We start from the raw sequence: 22438 nt of genomic DNA, 5'->3' as shown, positions 1-22438 counted from the left end.
CGACTTGTGCAATAATGTCATAATAAGTAAGAAATGTTTGCTTAAAAGCGTTGAAGCTTTAATTCGACAGTAAGATACTAGTACTTTTTCTTCAGTATATCTACACTGTGGCAATATAACTTTTACTTCTTAAAGACTATTTTAAAATTAAAAGTACTATTAAAACACAATAGAAACACTCTTTAATGAGTATAAGTACTATTACTTTACTGTAGAAATACTCTTCAACAAGTAAAAGTACTATTACCACACTGTAGAGATACTAAAGTAAAAGTACTTGTATCTTACTGTAAAAATATTCTTTAACAAGTAAAAGTAGTATTACCACACTGTAGAAATACTAAAATAAAAGTACTATTACCTTACAGTAGAAATACTCTTTCACAAGTAAAAGTACTATTACCACTAGAAATACTAAAGTAAAAGTACTACAGTAGTACTGCAGTTATTATTCTATTTAAGTAAAAGTATTACCAGCAGTACTCTCTTCCCAGATTGTTAAATTAAATTATTAAAGTAAAATTAAAGTAACGAGTACAGTCAGCAGGACACAATGTACCTTCTGAATTGTACTTGAAGTAGAAGTAACAGTATTGTTGTACTTAAGTAAAGTACAATTACCTCAAAATTTAACCAGAAACCGGAATGTTTCCTTTGTAGATGCTTTTATATATATATATATATATATATATATATATATATATATATATATATATATATATATATATATATATATATATATGTATATATCTTTTGGAGACTTTTGTTCCCTAATATATGATCATTGTAATGATGATGATGTCCTGAGTCATCATCATCAGAAACAGTGATATCAGAGCAGATTCTCCTCTCAGCTTGTTGGTTTTATCCATTTTCGGGAAATTAGAAGTGTTGAGCAACTGAAGTGAGTTTGAGTCCAAAAGGACACAAGCGTTGTGTTTACTTCCTGTACACAAACCAGTACTCTGTGGGTTGTGTACACAAACCAGTACTCTGTGGGTTGTGTACACAAACCAGTACTCTGTGTGCTGCATCCTGAACTAAACTACCAACAACATCAACAGTCTTCAGGCATTTCACCTCAGACTGAAAGAACTATACAAACATACACAATGTTTTTTAAACTATATATATATAGTTTTATTTATTTGCGTTGTAATTTGGCCCTACACATTAAAAGGAGACTGAATCAAACACCTTAACTCCTGGTTTATTCATATTTCATATTGAACACAGTACTTTAATGATTTTATGAACTACGGGTTGGAGCCAGTGGAGCGGTCCGGGTCCTGGGTCAGGACTTTGTAGGTGGGACTCGAACCCCCGGCGCGTCCGCTCACAGCAAACTGATGGTCTTGGCGCAGATGAAGGGCAGCGTGTAGTTGCAGCCGGCGTTGATCCACTGCTTCTGATCTGAAGGCAGAAGATGAGCAGAACGTTGTGGACTCCAACCCCGAAACATGACGCCAGCTAACGGAGAGCAACGCAACATGACGCCAGCTAACGGAGAGCAACGCAACATGAACACAGCTAACAGAGAGCAACGCAACATGAACACAGCTAACAGAGAGCAACGCAACATGAACACAGCTAACAGAGAGCAACGCAACATGAACACAGCTAACGGAGAGCAACGCAACATGACGCCAGCTAACAGAGAGCAACGCAACATGAACACAGCTAACAGAGAGCAACGCAACATGAACACAGCTAACAGAGAGCAACGCAACATGAACACAGCTAACGGAGAGCAACGCAACATGAACACAGCTAACGGAGAGCAACGGAACATGAACACAGCTAACAGAGAGCAACGCAACATGAACACAGCTAACGGAGAGCAACGCAACATGAACACAGCTAACAGAGAGCAACGCAACATGAACACAGCTAACGGAGAGCAACGCAACATGAACACAGCTAACAGAGAGCAACGCAACATGAACACAGCTAACGGAGAGCAACGCAACATGAACACAGCTAACAGAGAGCAACGCAACATGAACACAGCTAACAGAGAGCAACGCAACATGAACACAGCTAACAGAGAGCAACGCAACAAACTCTTCCTTAAGCCAGAACCCCCACGAGGGCGCCGGACTCCCATTGTGTTACTTTTCACCGTTTTATGAGATTGTACTTCCCTCTATTGTTGTACTTTAATATATTTTGATGAGAAGTATTTTCTATCGGGTAAAATGTAGCCGACGTAGTGATGCTTTAGGGGCGGGGCTACAAGTAGCGTCCAGATATGGTCACTTCCTGTTCACTGATTGCATTAAAAAAACAAGATGGCGACGGACAAATCGGCGAACTCAAGACGACGCCCCCTTCAAAGACTTTTGGATTGCGAATTTTGAGATTTCCTAAGATTTTAAATATCTTGAAAAGGTTATTGTGTGTGCGTGTGTGTGTGTGTGTGTGTGTGTGTGTGTGTGTGTGTGTGTGTGTGTGTGTGTGTGTGTGTGTGTGTAATTACAGCCATAATTCATCTTCAGGCAGTTCTTCATGTCATTCGGCATGTAGCCCTCGGCCCAGTTTTCATAGTTGAACTTGGAGCCGTCGGTCCACATCCAAAGACCGGCCTGAGGAAACGAACAAAAACATTAAATAAATAAACTTTTTAGTTACAATAAAACCAATTCTTAACCAATTAGAGTTGGACTTTACAGCTGCATCATTTAAACTAATAAATCATCCTGAAAGTCATTTTTTTTTATAGTTGGACCTGAAACTTTTTCATTTCTTTCTGTATCATCTTCATTTCCTCTTAACCAGAAACATGTAGACTGATATTTACTGAACAACAAGCTAAGTTAAGCAAAAGCAAAAAGGTACGGTGTATACTTGAAGAACCTGGAAGAGTAAAAACAGAACCGTCCTCACATAAATGGCGTCGTGGCCTCCGATCCAGGTCATGGGGAAGTCGTGGGTGTCTTCTCGGGTCAGACCCTGGAGGAACAGGTTCTCCTCGGCGCTGTGGACGGACGCCAGGTTGGCCCCCTCGAACAGACAGTAGCCCTGCAGGGGGCGAGAGAGAGAGAGAGAGATGGGCCACGCCCTTCCTGTTTTAAACGCCGGACGCCTGAGCGGTCCTCACCTCGGCCTCGGTCCAAGTCTTCTTGCTGTCCATGAAGCCGAAGCACTGGTTTTGAAAGCGGTACCAGTGGGAGGGGCAGTAGTGCTCACTGCCTGCAGCAGACACACGTCAACACGGATATTTTCACACCAGGTCACATGGTACAACTCAAGAAAAAACATGGAATGAATCCCCGAACATGTTGGGTATCAAATGAAACATAAAGCTCAGGGCTACAATCACATATCATCCTCATGTACGACCTCTGAACACAACTTAAACAATGCATTGAGTCAGCGGTTATGTCTTAAAGGTACACACTAAATGAAGTGAAGTAAAGGATGGCGGTGCTTGCGTCACCGTACTCACTGCAGTCGACGGGCGACATCCCCGGCGGCGTGATGGTGTTGGGAATCTTCTTTCCGGTGATGGTGTCGACGCACCAGCAGTACCCGGTGGACCCCGAGCACTGCTGCGGCAGGAAGTTGCCGTACTCGTCGCACTGCGGCACGAAGGTGCCGATGAGCGGGTGGGACATCCTGCGCTCGTACTCGCAGCGGCCCGAGTGCCTCATGAGCATCTCCGTGGTGTTGACGTGGGCCGAGGCCGCCGAGGTCAAGGTCAGCAAGCAGCCGAGGACCAGAGACACGCTGAGGGCGAGCATGGTGGTGGGAGGATGAGGAGGATGAAGATGATGGAGCGTCGACTGTCCAAACACAGCAGCAAAAAGTCCAAAATAATGTAGAGATCTAAAAGAAAACAGCCGGGTAATTAACTCTTTAACGACCGATGGTTTGGTTACAGGTATTCATCACGTTTAATTACAGCCAGGAGGCTCCACTTTGACCAATTACTCTGCATTGATTTCCTCTTCCTTTATTTAAACCTCGCTGAGATGAAACTAACAACATCTGTCGTAAAAACAAGGAAAAAAATGACAAATACAATTTAAATAAATACTGCAGCACAGTATTGCAAAACAAAGAAAGTACAATACTGTCAGGAAGTATTTCCAGAAGTCACATCCCTTTGGATTTTCTGCACAACTTTGCAAATTATACACAAAGAAATATGATGCAACATTAAAGCAGTGCATAAAGTATTTCAAATAAACTAATATATATATATATATATATATATATATATATATATATATATATATATATATATATATATATATATATATATATATATATATGCACACAGAAGTAGGAGCACAGGGATCCCACTGCAGGTGCATGGATCTCAGGTGAAACCCTTCAGACGCACCTGGTGGAGGCTCGGCCGCGGTGTTGAGGCTCGGCGGCTTCGGGTCTTTTTATCCTGCAGCCTGCAGACTCCTGAGTCATCGTCTCGGGTTCCCACGCAGCTCTGAGGTCAGCCGGCTCCTCGCCGCTGCATTGTGAGCGATCTCTTATGACCGATGCTATCACGGCCAGGGTTCGGGTTTCATCCTCTCACCCTTTCATCCTTTCAGCCCAGACCATCTGAGCGTCTGGGCCCGAACTCGTATCTCGCCGTTTTGCATTGTTTAGAATCTTGGTTGCTGGCCGGTTGTTTGTTTTTGACGCCCGGCATCATATCACGTTGTGTCGGAGTCTCACTCAGGACCCGACGAGGAGCCGGCTTCCCACACAGTTCTTCACTCCACGAGGATCTCGACCCGGTAACCGAAGCCAGAGTCGCAGTCAGGAATCAGGGCGTTTACGCTTTGACGTAAACGGATATTTCCTTCGTGTTCCAAAAGGAAATCCTGCATATGAGGAGTCAGGTATGCATTAATACTGAAGACATAACCAGCTATTGCTTTACTTGTGATGATATATCATGATCGGCTTTCACGTTAAATGTGTCACACTTTGTGCTTTACACATTTCTTTTAAAATGGTACAAAAGCTGTGAGCGACAAGGTGAAACACAAAACTCTGAGAATAAAATAATTGGACACAAAAAGGTTTATCTGCTCATAATCAACGAGAAGAAAAAGTCTGTGCATCGTTTGACCTCAGAGCGTCTGAAATGAAACAACAGAGGAGTTCATCGAGTTATTGGACGGCACTGCGTTAATAAAATAAAAATAATCATAAGTTATTGTGACATCATAGAAATTGAGGTTATGGGCGAATGTTCCTCCACTAACGCGTTTAGAAATCATAGAGCAAAAGTCTTGTAAAGAACTGCAGCACTTGGCCCAGAGCCTCCTTGGTTCCTGGTCTCTTCTGCAGCTCAGGGATCCAGAGAGACGTCTGCGTTTTCTTTTACCGATGGAGGATCGCTCAACCCATGTTTCCTGATTCTGACGACATTTTCTGAACCACAGAAGAGAGAAGGAGCACTGCCTGAAGCGTTCTTCAGACGTCATCACGCTCTCATGCACACAAACACACAGCTTTGCACCCGAAAGTACATTTCCACGCTCACTACCTCTTTTCTCGCTCGGTTGCAGCTGTCAGTCTCAACTTCACACTTCCTCTCGTCACGCTCATGAAACATTAACTCCTTCTCTCTTCTTTTCTCACTCTGTCAGGATCAACAGGTAGGCGACGCTTCTCAGAATAACACGCGAAACGCTCTTTTTTTAACACACTGTCATGCTTAAAGTTTGATTTGTCGATCGTTTTTCCCGTTATGTGACGGCGGTTATGACACCAGAAGTTGTCCGTTTAGCTTACAGATAAGTTACAGATTAAAGGAAGCTCACGAGGGCTGAAAAGAGATTAATGCAGTTTGGGAACTTTGACATGCATACAAAAAACTAATTATTTATATACATATACATATTATATATATATATATATATATATATATATATATATATATATATAATATGTAAATATTCATATATATATATAGTAATCACTATCATATTTATATAAAAATCAATAATATAAATAAAATTGGATTTTAAAAAAAAAGTCAAAATTATAATAATCATGATTAATAAAAACTTTTCTGGACCTACATCTGCTGGATGCTCCATTGCATTGATTATAAATATAATATGAGTCACAATAAAATGTTAGGAAACTTCCTCTTTACTGAAATCCAACTTCCTCCCTGAGTTTCTGTCCTTTTTGTTTTTTTGCGTCTCTCCGCTTGATGGTCGTTCGTTTTCTCGCTCGCTTCGCCACCCGTCGCTTCGTCGCTCCGACCCGATCGCCTTCCCTCCCTCGTCGCAGGATGGGACAGCCGGCCCTCTTCCTCCACCTCCTCCTCCTCCTCCTGTTCGCCCTCTGCTGGGGTCAGAGGTCAAACCCGGGCGGCAAGAGGCCGCGGTGCGGCCGCTGCGACCCGCGGCTCGCCTGCAACTGCTCCCACGCCGGGTTGACCCGCGTTCCCTCGGTGGCGGCCGGCGCCCGGACGCTCGATCTCTCCTTCAACGACATCAGCGAGGTGGCGGCCGACGACCTGACGGGGCACGCCAGGCTGGAGGCTCTGAGTCTCCACGGTAACGGGAAATTGGGATTTTATTAGAATTGATAGAAAGGAGGCGAGGGAAGAACGTGAGGCGTGTGCAGGAAATGTGAGATTCATCTCGTCACCATGAAAGTTTAAATAAGGAGTCATGACATTCTGAAATGTATGTGCTATTTTGTAATTACGTGGATTTATACTACTCTATTAGATAGATAGATAGATAGATAGATAGATAGATAGATAGATAGATAGATAGATAGATAGATAGATAGATAGATAGATAGATAACCTCTGTGTCCATCTCTGCAGTCGTCTTCACAACAAAGGAGGCTCAGAGTCAAACGTGGAGGAATGAAATGACAATTAATGACGATTAATGATAATCAGTGGTCCCCTGATTGAACCGTGTGGAACCCGGAGCATGTCGGTTGTTTTGAACACGTCCACATTACCGTCCTCCAGGGAACAAACTAGCTGTGATCCATCCGTCGGCGTTTGACTCTCTGTGGAGCCTGGAGGAGCTCGACCTGTCCGACAACCAGCTGGCGGTTCTCCACCGCAGGTGGTTCAGCCGGCTCGGGGTCTTGCGGGAGCTCAACCTGCTGCACAACCCGTACAGGTAAAGCGCTCAGTGCAGAGGCCGAGCGGGAACCCGTCACGTGGCGTTTGGGTGTTCACGGCTCGTGTGTCTGGTGTCCTCCAGCTGCCTGGGCTCTCGTCCGGTGTTTCAGAGGCTGGTCGGGCTGAGGAGGCTGAGGATCGGAGGTCCGGCTCTGGAGGAGCTCAAGAGAAGAGATCTGACCGGAATCACTCAGCTGGAAGAGCTCACTGTGCACGCCAACAACCTGACGAGGTGAAGGACTTCCTATATATATATATAGATATATAGATATATAGATAGATATAGATATATAGATAGATATATAGATATATATATATAGATATATTACACTGTGGCAGACAGGAAAACACATTATAACTGTGTAGACACTTCAAGTAGAGATTGTTCTAATGTTTTATCAGAGAAAATGCATAAAATACCAAAACACGATAAGAGCTGACCGGACGTTCAGCGAGTTTGAAGAGTCAAATTCGGTGTAGTTGTTGTCCTCTTGTCCCGGGGATTTGTGATGATGCCACAAAATCCACATTGATTGCAGATGATTAGGTAAAATATCGCGTATAAGCAAGATAAAACGTAAGGTCGGTGTCAAAATATAAAAAGGGCAACTTTATCAAAATGTTTCCACTGGAACATCATCCGAACCTCATCAGGTCGTCTACACTTGACGGTGTTTCAGTGGGCACTGCATCAGGTTTTCCTCAATGGATGGGCAAGGCAGAGGGCTGTAGTTCATGTTTCATCAACCAAAGGGAGCATCCAAGAGGGCACTTTCCAGCCAGCCCTGAAAAGGTCTTACTATTCCCCGTCCTTCACTGTTCCTCCCCCGTCTCTTTGTCTCTCTGCAGGTACGAAGCCGGTACTCTGGGGGATGTTTGGCCGCTGGGTCGTGTCACTTTGAGCCTCCACGGTCCATTTTTAACAAACGTATCCTTGGCCTCGGCTGTGCTCAGGGACGTGTCGTACCCTGAGACACAGCTCATTCTGGACGACCTCCATCTGATAGGCAATCGGTCGGTTCTGCCCTTAAGAGAGACGGCCAGGAAGAGAGTCAGGTATGCCAACAATCTCCAGTTATGACTGCAAAACTCTTAATAAAGTGTCTGAAGATAACAGAGAAACAATCAAGAACAGTATGTGAAGTAAAATGTTATGTTTAATTAATGTGTTCTCACAAAAGAACATCTGTCTTCTTGACAGTAGTAAACTGGGGGAGTTTCATCGCGTTATCTTTTAAACCAACCAGTCGCTCTTCTATGACGTCACTCTTCAGGAAAATGAGCTTCCACAACCTTTCTGTGTCCGATGAGGCCATTACTGATTTCCTGGTGGCGCTGGATGGAATCCCGCTCACCTCCGTGTTCATGGACGGCATCATGCTGACAGGTGAAGGCAGGTGAGTAACCGGCATCTATCAAACTCAGTGACGCAAACCTTCTCGCTAGATTGAGGGACTTTTGGACAGTTCTGGTCACTTTTTGGTACGTGCTTCTACTCATTTTTAGTCGACCAATCAGCAGCCGGGCATTGACATGGACGAGCTGAGAATGTTTGTACCTACTGGGTAGATCACTGGTTGGTTGTTTTCTCCGTTGGTGTCAGGTGGGAGGGAGCCAGACTGACGGACTATAAAAGCATTGACGAGTTCTTTTTGCGAAACGTGGTGGTGCTCAATGTCTTTCACTTCACCTCCTTTCTGGAGCTGGCGTTTCTGCTGAAGTACCCCAGAAAGGTGTCCGTCATCAACTCTCAGGTAAGGACGGGGCTTTCTGTCACTACGTCCATCCACGATACAGATGGAGCTAGGCGTCCCGATTGAAATTAGGGGTGTGGTTTTACAGTCAGAACCTTGTACCCTCAGGTGTTTGTGATGCCCTGTCTCACGTCCCGCCTGCTCGTGAACCTGCAGTACCTGGATCTGTCCGACAACCTGCTGACGGACATGACGCTGGTGGAGACGCTGTGCGACGGAGACGGCACTCTGAAGGGCCTCCGAGCTTTAAACCTCAGCGGAAATGCTCTGAAGGTGCCTTTTGAGAATCTTGATTTTTCTTTTGTTGTGGATTTTCCCTTAATTCGTATCAGGTTTTTACTTCATGGCTACAAAGTAGGAACACAAGCAAACTCTGGTTGCCCTTGAGAGAACATGTGTTGCTTAACCAGAGCCTTAGTGGTACTCCTACTGACTAGTAGTCTGTGCCTATAAAGTATCATTCCAAGAATACGTACAAAAAAACATTTGTAGAAGATTACTTACTTCCTGAAGACTCGTCTGCTTCTGCCTCCCCTGCTGTCCAGTCTTTGTCCACGATGAGCCGGCAGGTGGCAAAGCTCTCCAAACTAACCCACCTGGACATCAGCAGGAACGGATACAGCTCCATGCCCCAGGGCTGCTCCTGGCCCTCCACCCTGCGATACCTCAACATCTCCAGGGCCAAACTGACTACCATCACCTCTTGTCTACCTGCAACTCTGGAGGTATACCGAGAGAGGACCGTGGAGCAGTGACCCTGACGGTATAGACCTGACGCACATCGCAAAACCAACAGCCATTTTTCTTGTGCTTCATCACACACAGGTGTTGGATCTCAGCTACAACGATCTCAAGGGCTTCTTGCTGATCCTGCCGGCCCTGAGAGAGCTCCACCTCTCTGGGAACAAGTTACTGCGGCTGCCCCTTGGATGGCTGTTCCCCAATCTGCAAACACTGACAATACAGGTAAGGACAAATCACTCAAATCACGCATGTTTTCTTCCAGTACTCTTTGTATCCCCTCAGTGTGACCCCAGTGTGTTCTCCCACAGTCAAACACCCTCAACATGTTCGACCGTTCGGACCTCGAGTCGTACAGTCGGCTCCAGGACCTCCAGGCGGGTCAGAACAAATTCGTCTGCTCCTGTGACTTTGTCCACTTCCTCCAGTCGGTCGTTAAAGAAGCTGGAGGTGTGCATTTGACAGATAGAGAGGAGAGCTACGTCTGCGACTCCCCTTTCTCCCTGCAAGGGGAGCCGGTGGGTCGGGTCCAACTCTCCGTTGTCGTGTGCCAGCGGGTTTTGTTTGTGTCCGTGAGCTGTGGCGTGGCGCTGCTCGTAGGGCTTCTGGTGTGTGTCCTGCTGTGGCGCCTCCATGCGTTCTGGTACCTGAGGATGACGTGGGCGTGGCTGAGGGCCAAGCGAGGCTCCCAGCGACGGCGACGCAGAGACGGACCCGAATCGGAGGCGTTGCTGTCCTACGACGCCTTTGTGTCCTACAGCGAGAGAGACGCGAGCTGGGTGGAAAACCTCCTGGTCCCTGAGCTGGAGCAGCCACGGTAACGCCGACCTAGATTGTTGTCATACTTCAAAACATCATATTGTCTTTTTGGCAGGGTATCTCTAAAGCTAAATAAAATATTACCAGATGTCAGTGAAATTTAGGCAACAGGCCAAGAGATTTCCGAAGTTCTTTACTTTTTGTTTTATCTAAATTTGACCAAAAGTCGTCATAATCTGAGTTAAAGTTTGGGACAAGATGATGAGCAAAGGCCACAGACTTTGCACTTTTTTGGCAAATTACCATTCTTCCAACAGATTTCCTGCCATATTGACCAAACATGGCTCTCAGGTTGTGGGTAAACATCACTTGCTCTCTGGTTTATACTCCAGGGACAACGATGAAGGCTCTGTGAACCACAGACCTCTGACCCTGTGCCTCCACAAGCGGGACTTCCTTCCCGGACGCTGGATCGTGGACAACATCATGAGCGCCATGGAGCGCAGCCGCCGCACCCTCTTCATCCTCTCTGAGAACTTCGTCCAGTCCGACTGGTGCCGCTACGAGCTGGACTTCTCCCACTTCCAGCTGTTCAGCGGCAGTGCCGGCGGAGACGCCGCCATCTTGGTGCTGTTGGAACCGCTGTCCAAGGACGACATCCCCAGACGCTTCTGCAAACTGCGCAAACTCATGAGCTCCAACACCTACCTGGAGTGGCCTCAGGAGGAGGAGAGGAGTGAGGAGTTCTGGAGGAGACTGCGACTCGCTTTGAGAGGAGAGGAAGATGACCGAGAGAGACGGACGTCGTGATCTGCTTCCGTCAGATCGTTCTGGTTCCTTCCACTTTGTTGTTTTCTAGGGTTTGATCAACTCAACTTTGTTTAAATGGTGTTTTTAAAAAGATTTTTTATAACATAGATCACATTGTCTTCTTTCAATAATAAAATCTTTCAAAACTTTTAATGCATTTAATGTGTAACCTTAAAGATTGAGAAAAATGCACACCTTCACTTAAACTGCAGGACAATCAACTTTCCTTCATAATTATCTAAATCAAAAGTCAAATATACCTGAAACTTGCATTACAAGTAAATACGATGTACTGCGGCCTAATGTCCTGGAAATGTGGTGACACGGCCACTTGGGGAGGCTGTTGGTTTGGTTCTGCAACCCGAGGACATTGACAGTGGATGTGAAACATGAAGCACTTGAAAATGAAATAAAATCAGGGCCATTTATTTTTTCTGCAAACAGAATACATCAGGAGGCTGAAAGGCACATATGATCAAAAATGGCAAAAATCTCATTCTAACAAACTCAAAAAACAAGAAAAACTACATTGAACAACCTTTAACAGGTCAACAGTCGATGCTACTAATAACTAGTTAAAACCACACAGTCAGGCTAAAATACAATATTAGTATGAAAAGAAACAGTAAAATTTATAGAGACAATGACGGATGTTAAAAACCTCTTTCGTCGGGTTTCCCTCATGGTCTACCTGCACTATTGAGCCATGTAATCCACCAGACTGTTTCTCTAATAGGAAGGGATGATGAACCCAACGATTACTCACATTTGTCTGGATCTGGAAACGGGGCAGGACTCCTGCTGGATTGCGTTCCCTTGTCAAAGGCCCCGGCCCGGTGTTTACCTCTGTATCTTCACAACCTGGAAGTTATCTCCTTCCATTAAACGGGAGTCCCCAATAAATGAAAAACTAGACTCTTATTCCAGAGTATATAAGTTTTATTTCAACAAGAGTTATTATACATACAGTACTTTTACTGCAACTTCCTTTCTTTGGAGGTTATCCCCTCAAGAGTTGAAAGACAGTCAAATGTACGTTTCAAAGGTTAACCGTGCCCCAAATCTCTTATTCCTTGGAGGATATCCCCGCAGTACTAAAAGACTCAGTTTACTCACAGCGTAGAAAGTCTCCATTTGATTGCTCAAATGGAGTGGTTCAATCCCAGGGACAGAGTCTGGGAAGGAACTGAAGAAGTGCTCCGTTGTCTCTGTTTTTATAGGCAAGTGTGAGGGAGAATCTTACAGTAGGAGTGACTGTAGACATTGATTTACTGATCTGTCCGTGGTCACTCGCTCAATGCGTGTTTGTAGATGAAGCTGCAGAAAGGGAGTCTGAACAGGTGTCAGTCTGAACAGGTGTCAGTCAGAACAGGTGTCAGTCAGAACAGGTGTCAGTCTGAACAGGTGTCAGTCTGAACAGGTGTCAGTCTGAACAGGTGTCAGTCTGAACAGGTGTCAGTCTGAACAGGTGTCAGTCTGAACAGGTGTCAGTCTGAACAGGTGTCAGTCAGAACAGGTGTCAGTCAGAACAGGTGTCAGTCTGAACAGGTGTCAGTCTGAACAGGTGTCAGTCAGAACAGGTGTCAGTCTGAACAGGTGTCAGTCAGAACAGGTGTCAGTCTGAACAGGTGTCAGTCTGAACAGGTGTCAGTCAGACTGGCGCCTTGTACGCAGAGTTGGCAGATGAAACGTGCCGATGCTGTTTGATGATGTCATGATAAGCTTACAGGCGTCTGACCTTACACTAGTGTCTGTGGTTCAACATGCTCTGAGCTGAGTCACAGGGTTCAATACCTCGTTGTCATAAAAAACAGAAATGTATTATAACATATCAATGAACTTTTGATAGAAAATATTTTGCCTTATAAAAACAGGAATATGCAAAAGCGTATAAATGCAGTACTATAGAAGATATCTTAACTCATGAAACATGACTATGCTAACGCGTATTAATGCAACACTATAGAAGATATCTTAACTCATAAGACATGGTTATATTCAATAAAGAAGAAGGAATAATAAAAAGAACCTTAGAAATGTAAAGAACTTGTAATTTACATAAGCCAATCCTCAACAATTTGATCCACTGGACAGGTGTGTTATGACAGTTTAATGGAGGACCGTGATTACTTAATAAATCATTGGCTCGTCAGTGTCTGTTTGGTCGTCATCGTCTGTTGGGTTGTCGGTGTTTGTTGGGTTGTCGGTGATGGTTGGGTTGTCGGTGTTTGTTGGGTTGTCGGTGTCTGTTGGGTAGTCGGTGTCTGTTTGGTCGTCACTGTCTGTTTGGTCGTCACTGTCTGTTTGGTCGTCACTGTCTGTTGGGTAGTTGGTGTCTGTTGGGTCGTCGGTGTCTGTTGGGTAGTCGGTGTCTGTTGGGTCGTCGGTGTCTGTTGGGTCGTCGGTGTCTAGTGCATTGAGAATGTTCTTCAGGTCTGGGTTTCCCTTCGCCTCCTCCCCAATTCTCTTCAACACATTGTCACTGCTGCTTTCCTTCAGCTTTCTCACAATATCTTTGAATATAGTAAGCAGAGGTTGGGCGCACTCTATCACGCTCTCTGATTTTGGAAACCCGTAGACAAACCCTGAGGTGTGCAAACCAAAAACTCTGCAATGAGCGTCGAACACCGGAGAGCCAGAAGCGCCGTGGTACATGAAAGTGTTGTAAGTGACTACTTTTTCTGCTTGGTTTCCACCGCATATGATGTTGTCAATGCCTTGCTTTTTGATAAGGTGAGAGATGGAGTAGAGATTGAAAAGAGAGTCTCTGTATGGATGCAGATGAGCATTGACTGCCTGCCCTCGCTGCTCTTTCTCAATGATACATGTTGGATCCATGCGTTTTAGGCCTCCTGCCGGGTGACCAATAAGACAGGCTTCACCATTCTGCGGGATTGGACCAAATCTCTTCAGGAGCCCTGGTGGCACCTTCATCTGCTTTGTTCGTGTTTTGGGGTTTAGTTTGATTCCCTCAGGGTTGAGTTGCAGTACGGCATAGTCAAGCTCACCATCGGTGTAGCAGATGTAACTCTGAGCCAGCTTAAAGTAGTAAGACTTTGTATTCGGCTCTGGAACTTCATAGTTAAAGAAAGCATACACCTGTGTACCTTCCTTCAGCTTTGTTCCTTCTACACAATCTTTGAATAGGTGTGCGTTAGTCAGGATGAAGTTGTCGAACAGAACAAAACCCGTTCCATTACAAACATTCTCAACAACCACTTTGCAAACTGACTCTCCGAGTTTAATCAGGTTCCTGACTCTGTGCACTTCACTGAATGAGTGCTGGATCTTTCCAAAGTTTACCTTCCTCAGGTCCAGTGCTCTCTGGTAAGAATCACCAGGGAATCTCTTCTCCATCTGTTTTTTCAGATTTGGGAACTGCTCACGCAGTTTTTCATAAACTTCTTCAATGTTGACCTTTGTGCCTTTGTTTGCAGATGCTTTTCTGACACTAGTTCCTCTCTGCTTTAGTACGTCTGAGACAGCTGTTGTGTTAACGACAGTCTTAGATGTACTAACCAGCCTATTCTGTAAACCTGCTGCACCAGGGTTGTTGTCTTTTGGAAGACACAACTTGAACTCTTTTCTATCTAGGTTATCAATGCTTTGAGTGCATTCAGTCACACGGTCTGGATTCTCATTGTCAGAGAGAGTGAAGTTGCCAAGACTATCAACGAAGCGACCGTCTCTCTGCAGAGCCTCTTCCACAGTCGTGCCCTTCTCCCCATAAACACACAGGTACTTGAACTGTTTGACAGCATTGCTCATGAAAAGCTTCTTTGATCTGGTGTTTATTCCTCCCACTGTATCAATGCGGAAGACAGAATAGTTCTCTTTTGAATGCACCGTTTGGTATTGGTGGTCTCGGGCCGCTTCAACATTTTCTGATTCATGAATTATGAGAGATTCATCTTCTCTGATACAAGAACAAGGGAAATGTGTTGGAATAGTAACAGCCTTATCCTCATCACCCAACTGAATCACAACGTTTTCATCTTTAAACTTCAGCTCCTCATATCTTTTACTTGATTTAATCGCCTCCAGCACCGTGCGCGGTTGATCACAGGTAATAGTATATTTCCTGCAGTCGGTACGGGGGAATTTCACGGTAAAATTATGTAAATGTCCGTCCTACAAGAAATCAGAGAGAAAAAATAAAAGTTACATGTCCTCGTTAATGACATTATAATTAGGGCTGAACGATTAATTGCATTTGCGATATCATAATATGAAAAAAAGAGATTTTCTAACTGCAAGGTGCGCGATTACAACGTCATCACGTGACGCGAGCGAAAGAGTGGAGCACTAGGCTGCATCAACTTTTCATGCGGCCCGAGCTATACTGGAGAGCACAGCGCAGCTTCACAGCCTGAAGGACACGATACCGGCGATAAAGAGGACAACGCCAAGAAAAGGGATCCATTGGGAAATGGGTAAGTGTATTTACTGAACTTTGCAGTAGCATATTTACGTAGTAACAGGAACTGTAAGCCAGCTAGAGCTGCTGCTAATACGAAGCTAGTGATAGCAAGCTAACACGACATAGATGTTGTCTATGAGACTGAACAGTGAATAATAAAATAATGTTAACTTTCTTGATGTGAACTTAGTCCGTCTGATAGTGTTAAATTTCTGTTATTGGTTTGTATGGCTGTAACTACTGTTACGTTAGCTTCTGCTAACCGGACCTAGCTAGCAGAAGCATTTTTAGCTTGTGCCCTGACCATAGATGGCTCTCTGTTAGCTTAGCAACGTTAGCATGTAGCATTCGTTACGTGTTGGTGTGTAATCGTTACTCTTTAAATTAAAAAAAAAGTATATTAAATCGCAATTGCAATATTGCAATATTAAATAATTGCAATTAGATTATTTTCCCAAATGGTTCAGCCCTAATTATAATGCAAACTTGTTGTGCTTGCAGTGCATCCCGGTCTACTCACCATGGAGTCACCATCATTCTCCTTCTTCACTCTCTCTTGCTTGCGGTTCACAGTCTGCAGGATAAAAAGGAGATTTAGATGCACTGTTGAAAAGATCTGACCTAAAATGTCACCCTGTGGCGTTTTGACGCGCCCATTTTGTTTGTATCTCGCGCTCATGCACCTGCGTACAAAGTCCGACTACTCCAAAGATAAACAGTTGGTGACAGTGTCACCTCGTACCTAAATACCTAAATAGTGGCTACCTTCTGACACCGCTTGTTTTCTTGTTGTTGTCTGCAGGACGCCACACTTATTAAACACACCTTGTAGATAATGAAGAGCCTAGAGGCAACTTTTTACACTCAGCTCAGCTACATTGTTAACATCAAAATCTAAACAAAGCATTACAATTGTCAATGACAAACCAATAATATAACTTGAAGGATCGGCCACAACAATGGTCAAACATTACTTCTAAAAACTTCAGAATGGATTTATTTTTCAGTCAACTTATATACCTGCAGCTGTTTCTAACGACATAAGAACTCACCTCGGGGCTTGGCGCTCCACCTGGCTGTGTCATGGTGGTCGAACTTCTGCTGCCAGGATCCTGATAAAGTGATGCAAAGATTCACACACAAAGAAATCAGTTGAACAAGCTGGACTCAAACACTACTCGTCATCGTTCATCCATTCACACACTAACAGCAGGGGCTACCATGCAGGGCTCCAGCTGCCCGCTCCAACCAATCATTCATACCCATTCACACATCGCAGGCACGGCTTGCACATTAAGTTTAACTGTCTTCCCTCAGGACACATCGACATAGACTTGTAAAGCCGGGGATCGAACCACCGATCCTCCGATTGAAGGGCGACCCTGCTCTCGTACTGAACCACAGTGATATCAGTAAAGAGCCTTAGTTTACCAAACATTGCCGGCATAACATATTGACGAGAGAGAATTGCAAATGAGCTTTACTTACATGTTTCTTGAAATAGTAGCTGATGGGTTTTAATGTTTTTTGCTTTTTGGGAGGCATCTTCACCTACAATTACAATAATACAGTTAGTTGTAACTAATATCCTACACCGGAAAAACAGAGTATACACACACATATATACACACACACAGAGAGAGAGAGAGAGAGAGAGAGAGAGAGAGAGAGAGAGAGAGAGAGAGAGAGAGAGGAGAGAGAGAGAGGAGAGAGAGAGAGAGAGAGAGAGAGAGAGATGAGAGAGAGAGAGAGAGAGAGAGAGAGAGAGAGAGAGAGAGAGAGAGAGAGAGAGAGAGAGAGAGAGAGAGAGAGGTGAGAGAGAGAGAGAGAGAGAGAGAGAGAGAGAGAGAGAGAGATTGATATGTATGTTGCCAGCAGGTGGCACTAAGACTCTAAGTGAAAGTAGGCGAGTTACATGAGCTGGTTTAATGGAAATTAAGAACAGAGGAAGATTCCCCAGACCACAGGTGGTCCAGTCGTCCCCTTTCTTCCTAAAACCAAATGCTCTCCTGTAAACGATCTGTGTGTAAATGACCTTTTCACTCTCCAGTACAGACCCCATGTGACCTGATCAACACTATATCCATGTTGTTTTAATACATTCCATGTAATGTTCATCTGTCAATTCAAAAAGAAGAAATAGCTGAAGAACAGACGACAGTGGGAAATGCGGCGTCTCTATGGAATAACATGTTGGCTCCGTGCGATAAACCAGGAAGTGACAAACTCACCGACAACAGACATGTTTTACACAAACAGATCTCAAGAAATAAATGCCTAAGTAGTGACACAGTTATAACTTAACACGTTAAATATAAGACACTGTCTCATGACTCACCCTGTGAAACGTCCTGCTGCAGTTCTGTTTCCAACAGCGACGCTGGTCTCTGCTGCTTCCCTCTGATTTCAAAATCTTTTGGCGGGCAATTCTGTTTCTGGAAAGGAAGGGACATGTGATTATAACATGTGATACGTCTTGACCAATCAGGGCATACTGGGCTTTTCCTAAGGTACGGAAGAAGCAGGAATGAATCATTTTAGTTGGTTGTATTGTGGGACGTTTGAGGGGTTTAGGGAAGAAGTTAGCTTGATTATTTTGTCATTACCTGACACATTTGCGTGATCAATCTTCTGTGGTCGAGTAATTCATAAATTAGCTGTAGATTTAGGCTAGGCCTACTTCATGCAAGGAATGAATAGTACATTTCAGACACTAGCTCAGTAACGTTTTGTTTGTCATGTCAGTGGTGGTGTGACGCACAATATAGACAACTAGACAACATGCATCAACATGCTTTGTACTGCCCTATAACAAGTGAAGACAACATAATGTAAATGTGATTGTAAATAAGATGCTGTTTGTCACGTAACACTGACTTTCTGTTGCCAGAAAACTGAGTGAAAATAGGCTTCTCAACATCTGCAGGCTGTGACATTTATCAAACAGGAAAAGTTTGAGCCAGATTCAAGCAAATCCAGACAAGTTACATGAGCTGGTTTTATGGAAATTCGCGTAAAATGGCCGCCACGCTGCGGCCATGCCGTTCCTTCAAACATAAAGCCTTTGATAACTTTTCATCAATAAGGTCTTTACATTGTACGGATTAAATTTGAAGTGGATCTGACAAATTTCCCAGGAGGAAGACCATACCATAAAAGCATTGAACACAACCAAACCAAACAAATATATAAAATATACACACACAAAAAACATGGGAACAAATTAACTGCGTAAGAGATCATAAAAAGACATGAAAGTACCACATCACTTATAGCAATTCTATAAAAATGTGTTTTAAGAAATTATTTAAAAGAAGTTATTGATTCTGCCGTCTCATGACTCACCCAGTGAAATGTTCTGCTGCTGCAACTGAGGTAAGTGATGCTGGACTGAAGTCATTCAACCTGTGCATGTTTTTTCGGGAGTATGTCCTTTTTGGGGGGTAATATGCCCTTTTTGGGGGGGGTAGTATGCTCTTTTTTTGAGAGTATATCCTTTTTGGGGGAGTATGCCCTATTTTTGGGAGTATGCCCTTTTTCGGGGAGTATGCCCTTCTTTTGAGAGTATGCCCTTTTTTTGAGAGTATGCCCTTTTTTGAGAGTATGCCCTATTTGTGGGATTATGCCCTTTTGGGGGGAGTATGCCCTTTTCTTGGCAGTATGCCCTTTTTTGGCTGTATGCCCCTCTTGCAGCTTTGGTGGATGTACTCCACGATGTCCTCAGACTTCAATGCTGAACACCGTATCCTGATCTTCTGCACCAAACCAATGCTTTTGGTTGGGAAAGACACAAATAGTAAGACTTAGATTCAACGTAACTACAAATGAACTCAGTGTACTCACGGACGTTCCTGTCAGCTGCCTCCAGCCAACCATGCAGGTCTACAAGCACACTGCCCTTCCACATCTTAACAATCATACAGAGACTGGGTTGGCTCTCAGCCTCGGGATGTAAGTGGGCTGTAACAGGATTGACGACAGTGGTACATATTCTCATGTCCACTGATCACATCGTGTAATTCACTGAGAGCGTTTTCCTCATTGACGCCAGGCGGCATATACACAACACTCAAAATGATGCTCTGCAGCCTCCCCGGCAGATACAATGGCCGACACCTCAGTGTAATATATTCCACATCCTCGGAGCAGGACTGGGCTGTTACCTCTGTGTCAATGCACCAGGACTGTTTGACGAAGATTGCGGTGCTGCGGGTTTTGCCGCAGTCCGCGGCTTTGCGGTCGGCTCTGAAGGCTTCGTAGCCCCTCGGTGTTATGGCCTCGCCGGGCGTCGTCTCGTTGAGGTACTTGAACTGTTTGACGGCACTGCTTATAAAAAGCTTCTTGATTTTGGTGTGTGGTCCTCCAGCTGTATCAATGTAGAAGACAGAATATTTGTCTCTGGAAATGGGCGTCCTGATGGAAAAACATATTGTTTTAATATTTTCTTAATATCACCAGAAACGACTCAAAGCATCTCCTGACACAGCGGGGAGTTTGTTTTTGTAAATATTTAATAAATACAAAGTTAACATCAGCAGCAGTCTTGATAACAAAAGGCCATGTTGGATTTGGCAAAAAGAACTTCCTTCCTGTCGCGACATAAGAACGTTCTTCTGGAGACATATACATATCAATATATATATATATATATATATCAATATATATATATATATATATATATATATATATATACATACATACATACATACATACATACATACATACATACATATATATATATACACACACATATATATATATAAGTTTGAGTCTCGTTAAAACCTCATGGTGACATTCTGACTACGATGATCGAGCGTTTGGCTACAACGTTAGCTTCAACGTTAGCTCGAAAACAGAAACAGATCCAAAAGAATGAATAAAAGTTTCATAAAACGTAAACGTGACAGTTTGGCCAGAAAGAGTCCTTCCTGTCAGGGAGTCCTTTCAAAAGAAGAGTCAGCAGAACCAGCAGCGGGGTTGTTTTTAAAAAAAAGGCATTTTCGGAGGGAAACCGGGTTCTGCACTTTCCTTCAGAATACTGGATCTGTGCTTCCACAGCTGTGTTCAAGTTGGCAGGTTTTTTGTTTATTTAATTTTGGCATCACGGACGCAACAGGTTCTCCAGACCCCCGATGGAGGGGGGGTTCCTCAGGGCTCTACTCGAGGCCCAGGGTGAAGTTGATCGCGTGGACGATGCCGATGATGACGGGCTGCCAGGCCACCAGGTACCGGAGCCAGTCTAGCAGCTGCCCGTACAGGACGTGGGTCTTCTCCCAGCTGGGGGAGGAGGTAAGGAGAGGGAACGAGAGGCTAACGAGGAGATGAGAGAGGAAGCTAACAAGGAGACTAGATGAGAGAGAAGGCTAACAAGGAGATGAAAGAGGAGGCTAATGAGGAGACGAGAGACAAGGCTAACGAGGAGACGAGAGACGAGGCTAACGAGGAGACGAGAGAGGAGGCTAAAAAGGAGATGAGAGAGGAGGCTAAAAAGGAGATGAGAGAGGAGGCTGTATTTTGACGCTGATGTGCTGGCAACACCGCGGGAGGAGATACTTGCAAAAGTTTTGTGGGACTATGAATAAGCCACAACGAACAACAACATGGTCCCTGCAGGTTAAGACCTCGAGCTTGAGGAACAGGACAGAGAAAGGATACGGGTTGTTCATCATACTCTTCAGGTCCACCTTCTCGTTGCAGTACGGACACGTCTGCTTCTTACCCACAATGCACCAGCCGCGGATGCAGAACTCGTGGAAGCTGAAAGAGGGCGGAGCCTGTTAAGGAGGAACGTCGACACACAACATCCAACAGAGAGAGGAGGCTAACAAGGAGAGTAGAGAGGAGACTAACAAGGAGATAAGCAAACTGAACGTATGACGTGTAAAACAACAACAACAACAACAACAGGATACATGTGTCCACAGGACAGCTGGTAGGTGTCCTCGATAAGCCCCTCCTCCTCCACCTCCACCAGGATCCTCTGGCCGCACACGGCACAGATGTCGTCGGTCAGACTCCGGCTCGGCATGCCGTCCTTGTTGTAGTACTGGAACACACACAGGAAGCATTGGGCGGGCCTTACACGCCGAACCAATCACAGCACGCCGAGGCGCACAAGGTGTTCTGGAGCAGCAAGTGACAGGTTTCACAACTTCTTGTGATCCTGGAGGTCTGGAGGACTTCATTGCTGCACCGTTATAGATATGAAGACATAATCTACAGCGTCCGCACCCCGATGGTGGAGGCCATGTAGTCGGAGCAGATCTCAGCGAAGTCTCGGCCCATCACGCCGTAGTAGAGGCCGTAGAACAGCATGACCACGCCCACGTCCATGGAGTCCTCCGCCTTGATCCTGCAGAGGGTAGGAGTTACATAGGGGGTGGAGTTGTATAGGGGAGGGGTTACAGAGGGGGAGGAGTTACAGAGAACAGGTAGCAGCTGACCTGAAGAACACGTTGAAGCCGAACATGGTGAACATGATGGCCAGGTAGCCCAGCACGCCCACAGCGTAGCTCAGCTTGTAGATCAGCAGGAACCACTTGTAGACCATCCTGGAACCCAGAGGGGACTTTAAGGAACACAGAACATAGAACACAGAACATAGAACACAGTAACGTTCTCCTCTCACCGGGGCGTCCGGACGCACAGCGGCCTGCGGGTGGCCCTGAAGATGACGTAGCTGGTGATGACGGAGAACATCCCCCACATGGACAGGAACCTCCACCAGTACAGCTTGATGGTGAAGTACAGCGGCACCGCCCACATCTGCACCAGCGTCACCATCTGGGGAGGAGACACCTGTTACACGCAATGCTCCGCCTCCTCTCCCCCCTCCTC

General features: G+C 44.9%; 4 protein-coding genes across 6 annotated transcripts; 1 reads left to right on the top strand and 3 right to left on the bottom strand.

Moving 5' to 3' along the window:
• Positions 1 to 1189: 1189 nt before the first annotated feature.
• On the bottom strand, positions 1190 to 4583 carry LOC137781876 (uncharacterized). The gene is made up of 6 exons (XM_068570870.1): positions 4349 to 4583; positions 3449 to 3828; positions 3101 to 3192; positions 2887 to 3021; positions 2480 to 2585; positions 1190 to 1413 (listed from the first exon to the last, which is right to left on the bottom strand). Exons 1-6 carry the CDS (start codon positions 4426 to 4428, stop codon positions 1337 to 1339), a joined length of 870 nt encoding a protein of 289 aa, XP_068426971.1. The 5' UTR covers positions 4429 to 4583; the 3' UTR covers positions 1190 to 1336.
• A 241-nt stretch (positions 4584 to 4824) lies between these two features.
• On the top strand, positions 4825 to 11256 carry LOC137781868 (toll-like receptor 2). 3 transcript variants are annotated; one of them, XM_068570863.1, is made up of 12 exons: positions 4825 to 4850; positions 6259 to 6527; positions 6959 to 7115; positions 7200 to 7349; positions 7967 to 8173; positions 8392 to 8514; positions 8721 to 8871; positions 8980 to 9144; positions 9417 to 9596; positions 9697 to 9837; positions 9924 to 10429; positions 10764 to 11256. In XM_068570863.1, exons 2-12 carry the CDS (start codon positions 6260 to 6262, stop codon positions 11179 to 11181), a joined length of 2466 nt encoding a protein of 821 aa, XP_068426964.1. In that variant the 5' UTR covers positions 4825 to 4850; position 6259; the 3' UTR covers positions 11182 to 11256. The 3 variants fall into 3 exon arrangements, with proteins under 3 accessions (XP_068426964.1, XP_068426963.1, XP_068426962.1); XM_068570862.1 differs by lacking the exon at positions 4825 to 4850 and adding an exon at positions 5565 to 5615; XM_068570861.1 differs by lacking the exon at positions 4825 to 4850 and having other exon boundaries at positions 6068 to 6527.
• An 843-nt stretch (positions 11257 to 12099) lies between these two features.
• LOC137781870 (serine protease FAM111A-like) lies at positions 12100 to 18042 on the bottom strand. Its single transcript, XM_068570865.1, has 5 exons — positions 17940 to 18042; positions 17090 to 17152; positions 16654 to 16713; positions 16122 to 16175; positions 12100 to 15312 (listed from the first exon to the last, which is right to left on the bottom strand). The coding sequence occupies exons 2-5, from the start codon at positions 17144 to 17146 to the stop codon at positions 13312 to 13314; spliced, it is 2172 nt and encodes a 723-aa protein (XP_068426966.1). The 5' UTR covers positions 17147 to 17152; positions 17940 to 18042; the 3' UTR covers positions 12100 to 13311.
• A 2332-nt stretch (positions 18043 to 20374) lies between these two features.
• rnf175 (ring finger protein 175) lies at positions 20375 to 22384 on the bottom strand (the record flags this gene model as incomplete). The annotated part of the gene is made up of 6 exons (XM_068570868.1): positions 20375 to 20878; positions 21257 to 21358; positions 21514 to 21647; positions 21833 to 21953; positions 22045 to 22152; positions 22230 to 22384. Coding segments are annotated over 6 exons (741 nt in total), but the record flags the coding sequence as incomplete, so codon positions are not given.
• Between the last annotated feature and the right edge of the window lie 54 nt (positions 22385 to 22438).

The sequence above is a fragment of the Clinocottus analis genome, unplaced genomic scaffold (genome assembly GCF_023055335.1).
Source record: "Clinocottus analis isolate CAN_PGR_092001 unplaced genomic scaffold, fCliAna1.0.p SCAF_93, whole genome shotgun sequence".
Lineage (NCBI taxonomy): Eukaryota > Metazoa > Chordata > Actinopteri > Perciformes > Cottidae > Clinocottus > Clinocottus analis.
The sequence above is the reverse complement of the archived record's forward strand: the minus strand, read 5'-3'. Positions and strand labels throughout refer to the sequence as shown.

What these genes read in the sequence shown, in the direction of transcription:
- LOC137781868 (XM_068570861.1), top strand. Translation starts at nt 6,179, where the DNA reads ATGGTCGTTCGTTTTCTCGCTCGCTTCGCCACCCGTCGCTTCGTCGCT. An exon ending in CACGCCAACAACCTGACGAG is followed by an intron (nt 7,350 to 7,966) that starts GTGAAGGACTTC and finishes GTCTCTCTGCAG; the next exon opens with GTACGAAGCCGGTACTCTGG. An exon ending in ATGCTGACAGGTGAAGGCAG is followed by an intron (nt 8,515 to 8,720) that starts GTGAGTAACCGG and finishes CGTTGGTGTCAG; the next exon opens with GTGGGAGGGAGCCAGACTGA.
- LOC137781876 (XM_068570870.1), bottom strand. Translation starts at nt 4,428, where the DNA reads ATGACTCAGGAGTCTGCAGGCTGCAGGATAAAAAGACCCGAAGCCGCC. An exon ending in AGACTTGGACCGAGGCCGAG is followed by an intron (nt 3,022 to 3,100) that starts GTGAGGACCGCT and finishes CGCCCCCTGCAG; the next exon opens with GGCTACTGTCTGTTCGAGGG. An exon ending in CCTGAAGATGAATTATGGCT is followed by an intron (nt 1,414 to 2,479) that starts GTAATTACACAC and finishes TTCTGCCTTCAG; the next exon opens with ATCAGAAGCAGTGGATCAAC.
- LOC137781870 (XM_068570865.1), bottom strand. Translation starts at nt 17,146, where the DNA reads ATGCCTCCCAAAAAGCAAAAAACATTAAAACCCATCAGCTACTATTTC. An exon ending in GCTACTATTTCAAGAAACAT is followed by an intron (nt 16,714 to 17,089) that starts GTAAGTAAAGCT and finishes TCACTTTATCAG; the next exon opens with GATCCTGGCAGCAGAAGTTC. An exon ending in AGAATGATGGTGACTCCATG is followed by an intron (nt 15,313 to 16,121) that starts GTGAGTAGACCG and finishes GATTTCTTGTAG; the next exon opens with GACGGACATTTACATAATTT.